Genomic DNA, 16,260 nt, shown 5'->3' with positions numbered 1-16,260 from the left:
GCATTCCTGTAGGAACATACAGTAGTATAATGAAACGGAAAACTCTGCTATATCATTTAACATTTATTTGCAAGCGTTACTGTTTGACTTAGGGAGAACCAGTCCACACAGCATGCTGATGCATGAATTTGTAAAGTCTGACACACACCCGCATCAAAAGAGCTGGGATGCAACTTTGAACACACCCTATTAATAAGTGTTGGGAACCCTGAAAGCACCCAGTAGCACTCTCTGGCCCTGCTGGCTCCCCGGAGCAGCAACAGTCCTTTTGATCCGCCCTGAAGGCAGTGCCAGATGAGGTAAGATAGACCCATCTGAAACAGCACTGACCGGGAAGAATGACTGCGATGAAGTTTGTCATATTTTGAGTAACTTAGTTAAAAAATTTAAATAATAAGTCTGCTTCTTCCACTTTGGTCACAAAACCAAAATGCATTACAGATTAAATTAATTGTGATTTTATGAAAAGCATGCAAAACACATCAGGCCCAAGCACCAAATCCATGAATTTAAACATCCATGTGGAAGTTTGGAACTTATCTGAACAGGATAGTTATACCAATAACAAATAGTAATATGAGTAGGGTATTTAATTACTTAACCAAGTAGTAGTTCCTTACCTGAAATAGAATGGATTCCTTATTTTCCTGAGAAGTCATGCTTACCACAATGCTTAGAACAATAATATGGGAGAGAGCAGAAATAACGCTAATTATGACAGCACCTCGCATCCCAAAGGGTAGCATGGTATAAACTGTGAAGATTATGAAGAGAAAGAATGGCACCTTTGGAAAGAAAGAAAGAAAGAAAGAGAGAGAGACATGGGGGGGGGGGGGGGGGGGAAGAAAGAAAAAAGTATTACATATCCATGTTATTAGGCGCCTGCCCAAAATTCACTACAGAACAGGGAGGAAAATAGCAGGATTCTTGCTCATTTTCAGGCTGAACAATTAAATACTGACATTTCAAAAGCACAATTAAAACCACAAGGACAGTGGTAGTCCTAAAAGCTTTGAGGGAATTAGCGGCTATAGATTCATAGATAAGACAGTTTAACATGTCATAACACCTTTAAGTTTTTCAGTTGTCCTTGCCCTTCATCCTTAATTTATCTATTACAGCTGAAGATGCACTTTATACATCATGTAGCAGGAACAGTGTGTTGCAAGGATAGCAATATTGAAAAGAATCAGATTTTTCACCTTTTCCAAGGTATTATTCCAATTTTAACATCACCTGATCACACGTGTATGTTTACTCCACATTTGATAAAAACTAAAAAAACAATCAATACTTCCTAGTGCTGACACAAGAAAATAGTCATTATTGCCACTAACTACGTATTTAGCTGCACAAATTTTATGGAATACACAATGGTCCAACTAAACTGCTAGGAATCAGAAGGAAAGTACATAAAACTTGAATCCATATTTATAGATTTGTCATAGTGTTTAGCTCATATATATGGAAACTAATAACCCTGATCAGAGGAAAACATTGCCGCGCTCCTGGCTCAGTGCCATCTCATCACTGCAACTCAACTTGTGCCGTTCCAGACATGAGCTTCCTTCGAGGAAGTCTCAAGGCTCAGCCTGCACTTTTTTGTCAGAATAAATAGCTTGGTTGGGGCAACAATAAACAAACAAACAAGCAAATAAAAGTTTTCATTCAACAAAAGTAATCTTTTCAGTTAATCTTTATTATTTTAGCTGGGCTAAAAAAAAAAAATTGAAAAAAATGCTTTTTTGCCATATGCACAACCCCTATCACACAGTGTTCTGAACACTGTGTAATAGTTTTATAAGCATGGACAAGCAAAGGATTTACCTGCATTTAAACAGTAGTTTTAATTAGTGATAAATTCATAACTTGAGATAAAAGTCTGAAATTAACTTGTTCACTGCTACTTTTTAAATCTAGAGTTTCCTCATATTTTAGGCTTTAAGCCAACATTACTATTATCACATGACAAGAACACAAGACATTGGCTTGCAACACTGAAAGCAGCAAAACCAAATCTTGCTTCCCTACACGTTTGTACTTACAGTTAAGAACAGTAATATTTTTTTCCCTAAGGTAATAGCCTTTTCCTTAAGTTAAAAAATACTGAATAGCAACTCTAAATACATGGGGCTGGATCCAGGCCACAATACAAATCAGGTTTTGGTTGTTTAACTGATAATTTATATCTATCTTTTTTTGAAATAAAGAGGGGAAGGGGAAGAGTCAGTAAAACAAGATAAAAAGTAATTTTTATTTCAATAAAAATTCTTCTGTTTACATTATGAGAGCTTAGGAGGAGTTTCCTACAGATTATGATATTTTTGGCATCATGAAGTCGCCCATCTTCTGATCAGAGATACTAAGCAATGAATTTTACCCACACCCAGCTATGCCAGGATGTGTCATTAATTCTTATTGTTCACTTCACCTCTCCCACTGATTTGAAAACATGCTCCCTAGGGCACACCCAGCTCTAGAGTCCTTATACACTTCTTGAACACCACTTTGACCCATATAAATTAACCAAGCAAGTATTATTAATGAAAAACTCTCAAAGATTAATTCATAATAATTAAGATTTAGTAAAAATCTTAAATAAAAATACAATTCAATTACAATTTCAAGATGCAATTCTTGCATAGATTTATGCAGTTATCTAATTGTCAGCTGAACTGTATTTTTACTACAATAAAGAATACAAACCAAGATTTACTATAATGAACCAGTAAAATTAGGAAACTGAACCTAAACCTCAAGAAAATAATTATGTAGTTAGAACATTCAGAAAAAATAAAGTACATAAACACATCCATATATACTGACTGCCAGTTCTACGTATCTTAACAAACAAGACATACATACCTGTTCCCACGACTGATAATCATTTTCTTTTTCAAAAAGTGATACATATCCTATGATTAAGAAGCAAATCCAAATCGTAACTCCAAATAATGTTAGCCATCTCCGAAACAGGGATTCAATACATAAAAGTAAGTACATGACTGCAAATATGACAAGAGCAGCACATACTGCAATAATGAAGGCAAGATGATAAGGTGCTTCCTGCAAAAGCAAAACAAAGTGTTACACTTGGTCTAAACGTCAGCTTTAGGAAAAAAAAAAAAAAAAAAACCACCAACAGAAAATGCACCTATACCATCCTGGAAACAGCTTAGATAGCTTTAAAATATGCTAACCTGAGCTGCTAAGTAGTCTAGCTGTGGCAGCAGTAACACTTTCTGATATTCACACATATACGGATAATACAATAAATACTATTACAGATACTCAGTCTACCCCAGTTCCATAATTATTTCCCAAATTAGTGGGTTTTGGTTTTGTCTTTTAAGCCATGTTCTAACTATACATTATACAATGTAGATGTACCCAAAGAAATGCATTTAAGGAGTTTGAGCTTTGCTAAAAAGGAGTAGAACAGCTCTTTTCCTAAGTTTTACAGGAGATGACTTGTAACATACAAATAATGTTGCTATTTCTTTCTTTTTTTAAGAAATTAAAGCTAAAAGGGATACAAATGCAATTGGTGAGATTAGATTTGTTGCTAAAAGAGACACATAAAGCACAGTATTTGGAAAGCAGTGTTAGAAGTCAATGAAGGATTATAACAGCTTCCTTACTACCTTTCTACAACATTATCTTTAAATCAACTCCCCTTTTTACCAGCTGTCAACTGGGCTGGCTTGAAGAATACCTAATTTCTTTACAGAGTATCATATTACGCTACACAATAAAAAATTATTTAAGACGCAGCTTTCCTATGCCTATAGGATCCCTGCTCTTTGCTAACTATTGATTCAATGGATCACCCACCATACTGGGAGATTCCTGTTGTGGTTTTATTATTGACAAAAAAAGAATATAAATTAATATCTACAAATCCTTTTATAAAAAAATCACCTCATGAATTCATAACCAATGAATTACTGTATTAATTCACACTTCTTAGATGACAAAAAAGAAAATAAGAGAAAAGGAGGATGTTTTAACTTACGGTAGTAAGTAATAAAGGGGCCAAGGAAGGAAACAAGAACTTAGCTACCATTTTGCATAATTATTATTTGTTCATAAGGTATACAGAGGAAAGAACAATCCTTACAGTAACTGTGCCTGTGCCTGACAACTCTCTCCTCTCTTTCCTGTCCCTTCAAAAACATACAGAGCGTTATGTACACAATTACTTGATTTCTTTCAACATTGCAACTTCGATACCACGTCGCTCAAAAAATTATTTAGCCGGAAATGTTTTACGTGCCATTACAGTGATTCCTCATAATCTTTGAAAACATTGAACACAAAGAAAAAAGTATACTCACATCAATGACAAAGAAGATTATAATAAGAGTAGTCCAGAAGATGACTGCAATGAAGAGCAGCAGTAGCAGCAGTGGATGCTGCTGGCTTGTGTAGCGGTACTTCTCATAGAGTGGGTCTGATAGCCTGCAGTCGTCATTTTCATTGAAGAAGTATTTACCTTTAGCTGGCATTTTCTCCCAGGCTGGCTGCTGTTTTTCTCAGTTCCCAGTGCACACAATAAGACACAGCTGAAGCTACTGCTTCAAGAAGTTCTGTCTTTTTGCCGCTGCCTCTGCGATCTTTAGGCACACCAAGCAACCCACGCTCTCCAGTTTTACTTCTCATGAGCATTAACTTCAGGATTTCCAATGCAACCAGAAGCAAAAGAGTTAGCCTCCCCAAAACCATGGGCAATTCATCGCCAGCTCTATGCTTGAACCTTTAGATCAACTTGTATCTGTGCAGATAGGAGTTTTTGGCAGGTTTTTTGTTTGTTGGTTTTCTCGGGTTTTGGTTTTTTATTATTATTATTATTTTGCAAGTCTCTTAACTCCTTTCCATAAGCTTGAATCTCATTTCCTGGGATTAACTCTGCAGAGAGACAGTATTATTAAACTAACATATTCACTTAAGTGTACACAGTGTTCCCCAAGGAAGAAGGAGGGGGAAAAAAAAAAAGGTACACTCCTTAAACTTCCCATCTGCATGCTCTAACCAGCAAGCAAAGCTGTTTCTTGCTGGCCCGGTGGCAGCCCCACAGCTCCATGCATGGGCAGTGCTGCCAGCGGCCACAGAGGCAGGGCTCAGCAGTGCTGCCAACGGCTGCCCTGCAGGCGCCAGCTGCACCTTTCTTTAACTGAAACATTTTCATATGAACAATGTACTAAATTCGTTTCCTTTTGAGCAAATGACATAGTTTCCATAAGCATGTTGCGTAACTGAATATTAACAACTCTTCTGAAGTGATGCACCCACCTGTGTGTACGTATACATACAAAATCTTTAATCATAATACACATTGTAATATTTTTCAAAACATGCATCTTCAAGAAATCCTTTTTTATTTCTTTCACTTATTAATTAAAAAGCATAGAAAATGAGAAAAGACTACAGCTATCCAAGCCAAAATTCAATAAACTTTTTTTTTAAGGAAAAAAAAAAAAAAAGATACTTGACATCTAGTTCTGTCTATTTAGTTCAACTCTATTTAATAGTGTTTCCAAGGCAATAGATGTGTTCTGTTAACAATGAACATTAAGGAATGAACTGTATTGTTAATTACTAATGACCAATGTTTTTTTAATAGATTCATGAATATAATTCACTCAATGCCAACAAACATACAACAAAAAAAAAGCAGGGGAATGGGACAGAGGGAAGCATGAAAACCAGGATTTCAGAAGAAGTCTTATTAAAACTTGATAACAGGACAACAGCTTCTTTGCCACTTGACTGCCATCACCATGGTGCCCAAGGCCATTGCTCTGGGGGGAAAGAACCCACCAAAAGACTTGCAGAAAAGCCAAATCCTAGCCAGTTACTCTCAAAAGGCAAAATGCTTAACCACACACATCTGTTTAGACTACATTCACACTACAATCGAAAGTGCTGTTAAGGAAAAAGTTTCAGAAACCGCACTGAGTGATTTAGTCTCTGTAAATAGAGGCAAACACTAGCATACCACCCAATCATTAATGACCAAGTGGGCATAAACAGATATACCAATACTGAGATAGAGCAAAACAAAAAAAGTGAACTTTTGCAGCAAAATGAATAACTACAACTTCTTCCTAGAGTATACTGCAAACTCGGGTTAATCATAAAAAGAGAAAAGACCATATTGCCTCACTTTTATTCAGTAACACCCAGAATAAACACACATATTAAAACCTGAATTAAAATTTAAGACATCTTTCCCATATATAGTTAATGGTACACCTAGTATCTCACCTGCACTGGTTACTACTGAGCTTTACTCCATAAAAAGGCCTCCCATCTTCCACCTGAAAAAATTCTTCTGGCACTCATACCATTTGCATGTGCGTAACAATGCTCTTGCAAAGGTGTGTGAACGCATCTTAGAAATCACTGATACTTTAAGATGCCAAGGCCAAGATGAAACTGAAACATTCATGCATTTTCCAAGTCATGCAGGTGACTGCAGAATTACTTCACTCGAGTGTAGGCCAGTTCTTCCGAAGAGGGAACTGACAGAAGGTGTGCACAGAGGCCAGTATTGTAATTTTAATTCATCCTTCCGTTACAAAGATGACAAGCTACAGACAGTGGGAAGGTTACAACTGTGATTCACTAGAGGCGCAAACAACTCACTAAACAGCCTGAAGAATCCCTGTACCATGAGGGTGGGAGTGCAGGAACACACTCTGCCTGATGTGATCCACTATACATAACAGACAACAGGTTTGCTGTCCCAGTTCCCTCTAAAGGTGTATTTTCGGAATAAAAACAATGAAAAAGTTCCTTAATATACCTGCAGAAATAAGAATTTGAGGGTAATTTTTATGATAACATTTATTTTGAGAGGCAGCTTTATTTTTCCAGTTAGCAGGAACGAATCCATTGTCTAAAAATAACTACTAATTGCTAAGCAGTAAAACATTTGCAATTATGAGAGACAATTAATCCTGTCTTGGGCTACTTAATATTGAATTCCAAGAAAAATTATTGCACGGCTTGCTTTCTGTAATTTTATGCTTCTATGTCAATGAAAAAACAATACCAGGGACAATCTCTATTCTTCAGAACTGTACTGTGAGGCTGTGGTTCAGTTATCTAACGTTCAAAAGATAAAAAAAATGTCAGCTTAGAACTACCTCTGAATATTATTTGAGAGTTTTACAAGACACCGAGTTGGAGAGAAATGTCTGTTCAATGGTTTAATCCATTTTAATAAAAAAAAAGAGATTGCTACCTTTATTGATTTGTGTATTCCTCCACTGATCTTCATAGATATACATTACAAGTAATTATGAATAATCCTGGGTCACAGCATTTTCTTCTCAAAACTCTGTTAGGTAAAGAAACCCCCAAACAATACTATATTGATTTACCAAGAATCTATAATACACTACATAAATGCTACTGTGAGATGTATAATTCAACTCCTGAACTAGTTTCAATCTGCATCCCATGTCCCACTGCCACTACCACCCCCCTTTTTAAAAACTACTACAGAGCAATGTGTGCTTCTGCAGTACATGTTTTAAAATGCAAGTTACTTGCAACACACAAAATTAGCTGAGAATCGTGCAATTATGCATTAGTTAAATAAACATGGTTTTGTGTGACAAATGTAATGAATTGCCAGTCATCACCTTCCAATCAAAAACAGAAATTCACACATGCACATGTCAGTATAGGAATTGCATTTCAGCTCCAAAACCACTCCAAGCACTTAAACAGCTTTTTGATGTCTTTTTTTTTTTTTTTTTTTTTTTTTTAAGATATTACAGGTATTACCCTCTTCCCATTAACATAAAAAAAAAAAAAAAAAAAGGTTGTCTTGTAAGAAATTTTAGCAGACTTGGCTGAAAGCCACCGCTTTTTGTGCCCTTCCCCTTCTCTGAATTTTTTCCAGCAACCTTCTGGAAATGTAGAAGGCCAGCTTGAGAGAGAAAAAGATTTTGTCTCACAGATGGCACCACACAATAGTAAAAGCATCCATTTAACATACTCTTTTTTTACATATTTAAGGATCACGTGAGTATTTTGCTTTTTTTGGTCATTGTTTCTTAAGAGATTTGCCATTCTGACACCACAAGAGAGGTGTAACCCTGAAATGGCAGCAGGCCACAAAAACCAAACAGCACTCCCAGCAGCACCAGTGGCAAACACACCAAGCCAAACGGGGACTGGATGTGGGCTGCTGCCATAAGACCATGGAGCTCTGATCATCAGTTTATCAAGAAAGCGCCTCATTTCTTTAGAAACCTTCACTGTGTTCAAAGAATTAGAAAGGAGGAGCAATCTGCCAACCAGGTTAATATATAAGAAACAACCCCAGCAGTATGGGTTGGAAACGGCACTGAAAACCCACAGGAACATCTACCAAACAAACAAACAAACACGATTTACTCAGATCTGGGCTGGCTCCACAGTCATCTGCATGCCAATTACCGTGAAACACATCTGGTCAGACAAAAGAAATTTGCCCAGTGAATATGTAAGAACACCGGACATGTGATAGGCATAAAAGATTGGACAATAGGATTCCTTCCAGAAGGTGAATCAGAATAGCTTCAGCCTTCCAAATCTACTCTGTTTCAGGTACAGAACAAGGTTGCATTCAGATTCAGCAACAGAAAGTTATCTAGCTAAGTACTGGGCAAGACCTGGCGCACATGCACAGCCACCTTTCACTTGCGAGCAAAAAAGACAGCGTTTCTATCATCCACAAATCTGAGTATTTCTGACTGCTCTATGCTTTCCTTCCCATAGCTAGGAATTTCCAAGCATTGCTAAACTCTCCGGTCTCCTACTGACAAAGCCATAGGATTTTGTTACAGAAAATATGAAAGCAAACAGTTCATTACGCTGCTAAGCTTGGACTGAAGCTCTTTTGTTCTCCCAGGCTAGCTGAAACTGTCCACAGTGCTTTGTGTCAATACACAATGTTTTCTTAAGAATTGGCCTGGACTCAACAGTTGCAGAATAGACATGACCGTACTACAGAGCCTATGGAGAGCGAGGGTTTTAAAGAGAACTGAAACATGATATCATGGGCTACACTAACAAGTCATATGACAAAAGTCAGAGAAGCCCCCCCCCCCCCTTTTTTTTTTTTTTCCTCCAGTTTGCCCAAGGTAAGTAGCTACAAAAATGCAAGTCTCTTCACAAGAAAAATCTAGGAACATGCACCACATCGACCAACTCTTTACTGAGGCAAAGCAGAAAGTTCAGGGCAGATGAGGTAAATCAGCTGATGGGGTAAGAACACGATTCCTCGTGCCTCCAAAGCAGCAAGGACTCCCCCATTTCTCATCTCCAGCCTTGTCATAAACAATATGCAATATGCCCCTGCTTAACAGCCTTCCCCCCATGCACTTACATTGCAGGCATATTTTCATAATATACTTTCATAATATCGCTAGTTATTAAACAGTGCATCATTCTTCCTTCCATCTGATATTCCAAATAGGCTATTGCTACTTTCCAAGGAACACCAGCACTGTATTTTCCATTCTAATAGCCAAGGGTTACCCAAATAATTTCGTTAGCACCTCAGATTTATTCTCTGGTCAGGTGACCAACTGTAAAATAATGTGTTTGCAAGTTGGAGGTGATTTTTGCTCCCAGTGATTCACTCGGCCCTACCTGTGCACAGTCCAACCAGCATAGATGAAACAAGCACAGAACAGCCAGGAAAAGTCAAGCTGATTTTTCTATCAACTTGAAATAGAAACATTTCAAATACTTGCATTTCCTAAGCCCCTCGAAACTTCTAGATACAAAGGTTTTATTTCTCTGAAACAATACTGAATGGGCAAATGCTGCAAAGCTCCAGGATTCTCAAGATGCCTCTCAAGGTATATTGACATTAAAATTTGGCTTGAGTCTGGTAATAACTAAAGGGTCTTGCCCCTGGGCCCCAGCTCTTTCAACCAGCACTAATGTTCACTATCCAGCAGCTCATCCCTAATCCTCACAGCTTGCTTGGAGCCAAAGGTAGGAGCTCTTTTTGTACACACATCCATCTCAACTATCTCTTGGTCATCCACTTTCCACCTAGAGCTTAAGTAAGCAGCAGGGGCCCATCAGTTTTCCCTCACAACATGCAGGTGCATTTGTTTCAGGCACACCGCATTTGGCCTTTTTTTGCTAGCTTGGTTGCAGGCTGGGGAGCGGGTCTAGTAAACCTGCACCCTCCTGCCCACTCGCTCACACAGCAGGATGCTCAGGTGGCCAGTGACCATGTCCTTTGTCCCCTCTCTTGGGAGAACTATTTACAGCAGCTAGTGACCAAGTTAATGCCTTTCAAATGGGATCTGAGTACATTGCAGTTCTGTTCTTCAAAGCTACTGATGTATTCCCAAACACATCCACAGTAACTGCCTGGACAATTTTTAAAGTATTTTTTCCACTTAGCTGTTCATTTGCCAAGGACGCAAGTCTTGCTCACCTAAAGCTGCCTGTTTGCTAAAAAGCAGTCTCACCCATGGAATTTTAGAACAAACCCCAATAGTAAGAGCCAAGTGAAGTGATATACGTTGCCTTATTCCTCTCAAAAACTGCTGCACAAAAGCAAGCAGAACCAGTTTTTCCATCTTTAACTACTACAGCACCAAAGACTGAGGGTACAGTTATGATTTCCATTCTACCTTTTCTTTCACATAAATGACAACAGTGTTTCTAAAATTACTTTAGCAATTTCCATGACAAGAATGATTGCTGACCATAATTACCCATTAACAGATATTAAAAGGGAATTAGAAATCTATGAACATCCAGTAGAATAAACGAAGGAGATTAGTAGATTTATTATGAATCTCAGGCAAGAATCTCTCTAGTCTAGTGGACTCCACAACGATTCAGTCTAGGAAACGAACATTAGCAATCCAAATATACAACACAGAAATACCGTTCACATTAGAGACCACACTTCTTTCTTTTAGACTTGGCTTTCAAATGCCAGCCTGCAGTCACCTTAGCTTTTTCTACTCATACGAAAATATTAAAGGCGAACAGATGCATTTTTAATGACCTATCTGCTAGCAGTGGTAAATATTACTTGCACAGGTAAGTTTCTTTGCAAAGGTAAACTTATATATATATATATATTTCGAAGGTTTTCATGTGAAATTTCACCTTCCTTAATTACATTTAATTTCTGAAGAGCTCCTTCTACAATACAGAAAAATCTTACTTCTATTTACCTTCTATTTTCTTACAAAAAGTAACATACCCACTTCAACACATCATCATGCAAAACTGTATTTACATTAAAAAGCCTAATCGATACAAAAAAGTAGTCTGCCAAAAAAAAAAAAAAAAAAAATCAGGAGGCAGAAGAAGTCCCACCATGTGTCAGAGCAATTCGTAAAATACAACACTACACCACCTAGGCTGTGCCTTTGAACACTGAGAGCCATGACAATGATAGTGTTAGGTATACTGCAAAGAAAGTGTTGAAATTGAACTCTTATTATTCATTCTTATTTCAATAGATTGCTTCTTCTCAAGGTATCGGTTCTACAATAACCTTTAAAATAGGAATAACAAGTTGCATAATTTGAAAACTGTTTTTCAGTCACTAGAAGAAATGGAAGATGTGAAATAACAGAGGTTTGAAAAACAACTGAGCTCAACAGCCAGGTCAGATCACCCAAAGGAGGGGGTTCTCACCCACTCGGACCCCCTGTCCTATGCCAGCTGCATGGCCTGCCTGCCCAGGCACCCACCTCCTGCACCCGCCAAGCTCCAAAGGGAAGTTTGGAAGAAGTCATACAACAATATAAAGGTTGGTTTTGGCAGGTTCCTTCTCTGACAGGGTGGTGGATTGCAACAGTGAGAAGAGGTATAGATGAGCCAGCCCAGTGTCTGAAAAGGAAAGGCAAACCACAAATAGGAAAGCAAGGCCAGCAGCAAGTTGTTAAACTGACTCATCACTTCTCACAGGTCCACAGCCTAAGAAAAAGAATACAAAGAATATCACTTTTAGGACTGGGGGGGTTGTTGCTTATTTTTTAATACCACTATTATTACAGAATGTGCTTTGAGGAAAGAGATTACAGTCACGGAAAGAAACCTCTATGCTAGCTATCCAGGTAGGACAGAGAAATGGTTACAGATGGTGGCTCAGGAAACTGAAGATTTGTCATTTAAGACCAGCTCACAAACTAGAGTATAAAAGAAAGAAGAATCTGTATAACCAGATTGGTGCAACCGAGTTACGTGCAAGGGTTTTACTACTGTTCTAAGGTAGTTTATTGTGCAAACACATGATGGTTCAACCAAAAAATCTATTAAGCCTTATAACTAACTGCTGGGCCTGGCTCAGTGGGGTGGAGGTAGAGGGGTAGTAGTCCTTTTATAATGCTGGTTTTCATAAGCAGCAAAATCCAGGGTGTAAAATGATACATCACATCAGAAGGGAATTGAGCTGTGCTTTGCATCTTTCAAAGTCCAAGGTGTGTAATTATTTCATTATTCCCAGACTCCCTGTCACACATTACAGATAGATTTTCCGACTTCAGCTGGTTTAAAAATGAACTTACCACTACAAAAGTCAATATTCCACTTACACTTGTCACATATTTTAAATATGCCTCAGCTTTCCTATCGCAACAAGGAAGCACAGACTGCTGATGTGACAAAGCCAGAGCACAAGGGCTCTTCTATTGGCTAAATACTCCAACAGATGTTCAAAAAGAAAAAACAAAAAAAATCACTGTGAACAGGATTGTAATGGGCATCACACCTTATTCTTATTCTTCCCGTTTCACTTCGTTATTTAGGGGGAGTGTTACAGTTCAACACAGAAATGCATCTTTCCCACCTCTAGGGTAAATAGTGTATTTGCACAGAACAGGTGCAATCATAATATGGCAAGGGATAAGGGCCACGCTATGGGCGGGAAGAAGATAAAACCTGTCCTGAACAAGATAAGAAATTGTTTGCTATTTAGATTCAGTCCAACTAAAACCAGTAAAACAGAGAAGGAGGCTCAAAGACACGAACTTCTCTCTCCTGTCTACAATACTTCCACGCTACTGAAGTGAGAAGAAATACATACAGGCAGATGAAATTCAACTAATGCACTGACATCAACAACTTTGGTTTCTTTCCAGTCTAATTTTTCAGATGAACTAACACTGACATACACACTGAGAACGTGTCACTGAATAGCAGGTAAAGGACCTTTAAGGCTGCTCAAAGCATAAATCAGCACTATCTTCCTACTGTACTCTGTTATCAGTGTAGCGTTCTATTAAAGAACCAAATATTTTTTTTAAAGCAGTTTTGCCAAGCATCATAACCAAAACACAAGAGCAAAGCCTTCATACTATTTATGAATCAAGGGGGAATGGAAGGAGACAGATTAAATCCAGTCGCCCCTTTACTTAATGACTAGTACTTCAAGAGTAAATCCTATCAAGTACGTGTTTTAAAAATCTTATTTCTATATACTATTTATTACAGGGGAATTTTAATGTTCCCCAAACTTCTTCACATGTCAACCATGCAACATTTGTTACACCACCACATCCGTACTTCACAGCCAAAAAAACTAAAACTAAAACTAACACTTGCAATAAGGAAGTTCCCTCCCTTGGAGCTTAAGTATTAAAAACACCACCAAGGAGACATATCTATGCTTCTAATAAAAGCATTGTTTCTACAGTCATAGCCTACCTCAGGACACAACAGCAATCGAATACACACAATACTTTTCTAAAAGTTTTCCAAAATAGGTCCTTTGCAGACTCATTGTGAAATAAAACAACGATAATGGGATGCAAACCTCTGAAATCACGTGTTTTCAGTCCCACTTGATAGCAACACATACTTCAAAACTGTTAGGAGTTGTATACGTATTTTTCACTGATCCAGATGACATGCCAAATGAGCCAAGTGTTCATGAGTGCCTGGGTAAGCTCTCTTGGATCATAAAAAGAGCAAAGCCATGCACAAGCAGTGAGAGCTTTCTACATACAACCAACATGCCTCACGGGATTTTTATTTTTTTATTATTTCCACCCTAAGTTTTGATTGCCTATTAAGATAATGGAATGTCTGAACACAGATCTAATCACTGTCATCCTTCTTGTTTCATCTTATCTTTCATCTCACCATTTTCAAAGCTTTGCTTGACAACCAGCCCTACCATTCCCAACTCCGACAGGCTACTGGAAACCTACACCGTGTAAAGCACTGACTTGCCAAGGGGAACAGGGGTATCTCCCCTAGCAACAGCCAAAATGAAGCAGACACTTTGAAATTAAATTCTCCTTAAGCATTTTTATCCTTTGGATCTGCTGATATAAGTCCAGTTCATTACCGCTAAAACAGAACTAGCGAATACCAAAACCTTGAAATAATACAGTGGTCACAGCAAAACTTCAGGGTATGGCAAAAGTCCCTTTTTCTAAAAAGCTATGCAGTTACTGCCTCAGAGCAACATGAAGTCCACAGAAGAACTTTCCAAAATAGTAAAGTATGCAGCCACTACCCTAGTGAAGGTTATCGCTGATCAGTATCTAAACCAATCCCCAGGGCTGTGTGCAGCCATTGAGAAAGCACTTTTTACCTGGACTGTAATGTTGAACTGTGCATAACAGATTACTTTGGGCTTTTATGGTTCTAAATCTCACTGAGACTACTGATAAAAACCACATGCTTGTTGCTTGCTCACCATTGCAGGCCACAGGATTCATCGGCAAAATTCGTATTTCTCCACTCCACTATGGTCTGTGCGATCATTTTGGAATTCCTGCAGTAGGGTGAGCGCAGCCCACTCAGGTATGATCCTTGACACTAAATCTTTTGAAGTATCACATGCACCAACCTGCAACAAGACAGGAAATCTTTACTCCAAGGACCATTGCAAGCTTTAATAATGCTTCTATTTCTTCCCCTCTTTGTTCAAGGAAGAAAAAAATTACTCAATCTCCGTCTCCACGTACTATGAACCTTTTATCCAGACAATCAATAGAAGAAAAAGTACTTAACCATACTGGGGCAAGCTGCAGCATGAATGTAGCTTGATTGAAATACTTAATGGTAGATGGAAATGTCTGAAAAGAAGGCTGAAGATTGATGAGGAGTATTTTTTTATGCTAACTGATCCCAATGCTTTTCAAGCAAGGCCTCTGTGACAGCAAAGGGTACTCTGCTAAAAGTAAGAGAATATTTTACTAACTTTTACAGCATTCTTGATAATGAAAGCCCTAAGTTTTTCAGTAAGTTTTATTATGCAGAAGTTCAAATATCAGCAATTAAAAAAACAATCCAAGAAAAACTTTAATAAAACAATGTATAATTCAAACCAGCATAAAATATTTTTTGAGATTTTGAGTCACAGATCAGCAAATACGACAATGTGGCAGGAAAACCAGCTAAAAAAAACCCAAACAAACAAAAACACCCAAATTCCCTCCCTACACCTTGCAGTTCTGGATAAAAACTCACCTACCACTACTGTAGAAATTAAAGAGATTCTGCCTAGTAGGTTTGCTTGTCTAGGATGTCATGAACAGAAAATTGTATCTCCAGGTAGGCAGATGATCAGAAGACACAGTCAGGTTATCATCCTCAAGGATGCGCACCAGCTGTCTAGTAGGAACAGCCTTTGGCTTTGTCCTCCTCTTCCTTCTTTATCATCTTCATATGCATTATGGGAACAACTGATCGGATGTGACAAGATGCCAAAGAAGTTCAATACCGCAGCAAAGTACCAGGCCCTGGGAGGAGGCATGGCTGCTCACTACTGGTTGTTGGAATCCAGTACACACTCACCAGGGACAGGAACCAAGTGGAGCAAACGGTTATACAGTAGTGCTGAAATAATGACTCAGAGGAGGAGAGGCCCAGAGCCTCTTCGGAGGAAACTGGAATTAAGACGTCAGTGGGAAACCTGATGCAATTTAAATAGCTGTGCTAGGAAGGGAACATATCAACATGTATTTTGTTGTTCACCCCAAAGCTCCACCACTAGAGACCCACTTTGGAAACCGAAAGGCAAGTGAAACTGCCAAATAATCTGGCACAAAATCAGAGCGGATGCAAAGTATTTTATTGCAAAAAGAATTCAAATAAACCTATAGTCATTTTCTGTTAAATTTTTGCTAGGCTATACAAACTACTTTAATCACCACTCAAAATAGGCACTCTGTTCCATCACAGTGGGTTAAATGTCCAGTTCATACCTAAGCCCTGGGACAGTTGTGACCAAGTCCCATTACTTTTTGGCCAGGAGTTAGTTCC

General features: G+C 38.3%; 1 protein-coding gene across 2 annotated transcripts in view; it reads right to left on the bottom strand.

Moving 5' to 3' along the window:
• ADCY7 (adenylate cyclase 7) overlaps positions 1-16,260 on the bottom strand; it is a 67,835-nt gene that overhangs the window by 31,525 nt on the left and 20,050 nt on the right. For both annotated transcript variants that reach the window (XM_037408748.1, XM_037408749.1), the window contains 4 exons: positions 14,690-14,842; positions 4,338-4,908; positions 2,866-3,066; positions 621-785 (listed from right to left, as the gene is read on the bottom strand). In XM_037408748.1, coding sequence (XP_037264645.1) covers positions 621-785; positions 2,866-3,066; positions 4,338-4,508 — 537 coding nt within the window. In that variant the 5' untranslated portion in view covers positions 4,509-4,908; positions 14,690-14,842. The remainder of the gene's footprint in view (positions 1-620; positions 786-2,865; positions 3,067-4,337; positions 4,909-14,689; positions 14,843-16,260) is intronic.

Source organism: Falco rusticolus, chromosome 15, assembly GCF_015220075.1.
Source record: "Falco rusticolus isolate bFalRus1 chromosome 15, bFalRus1.pri, whole genome shotgun sequence".
NCBI lineage: Eukaryota > Metazoa > Chordata > Aves > Falconiformes > Falconidae > Falco > Falco rusticolus.
This window is presented reverse-complemented; position numbering and strand designations above follow the sequence as displayed.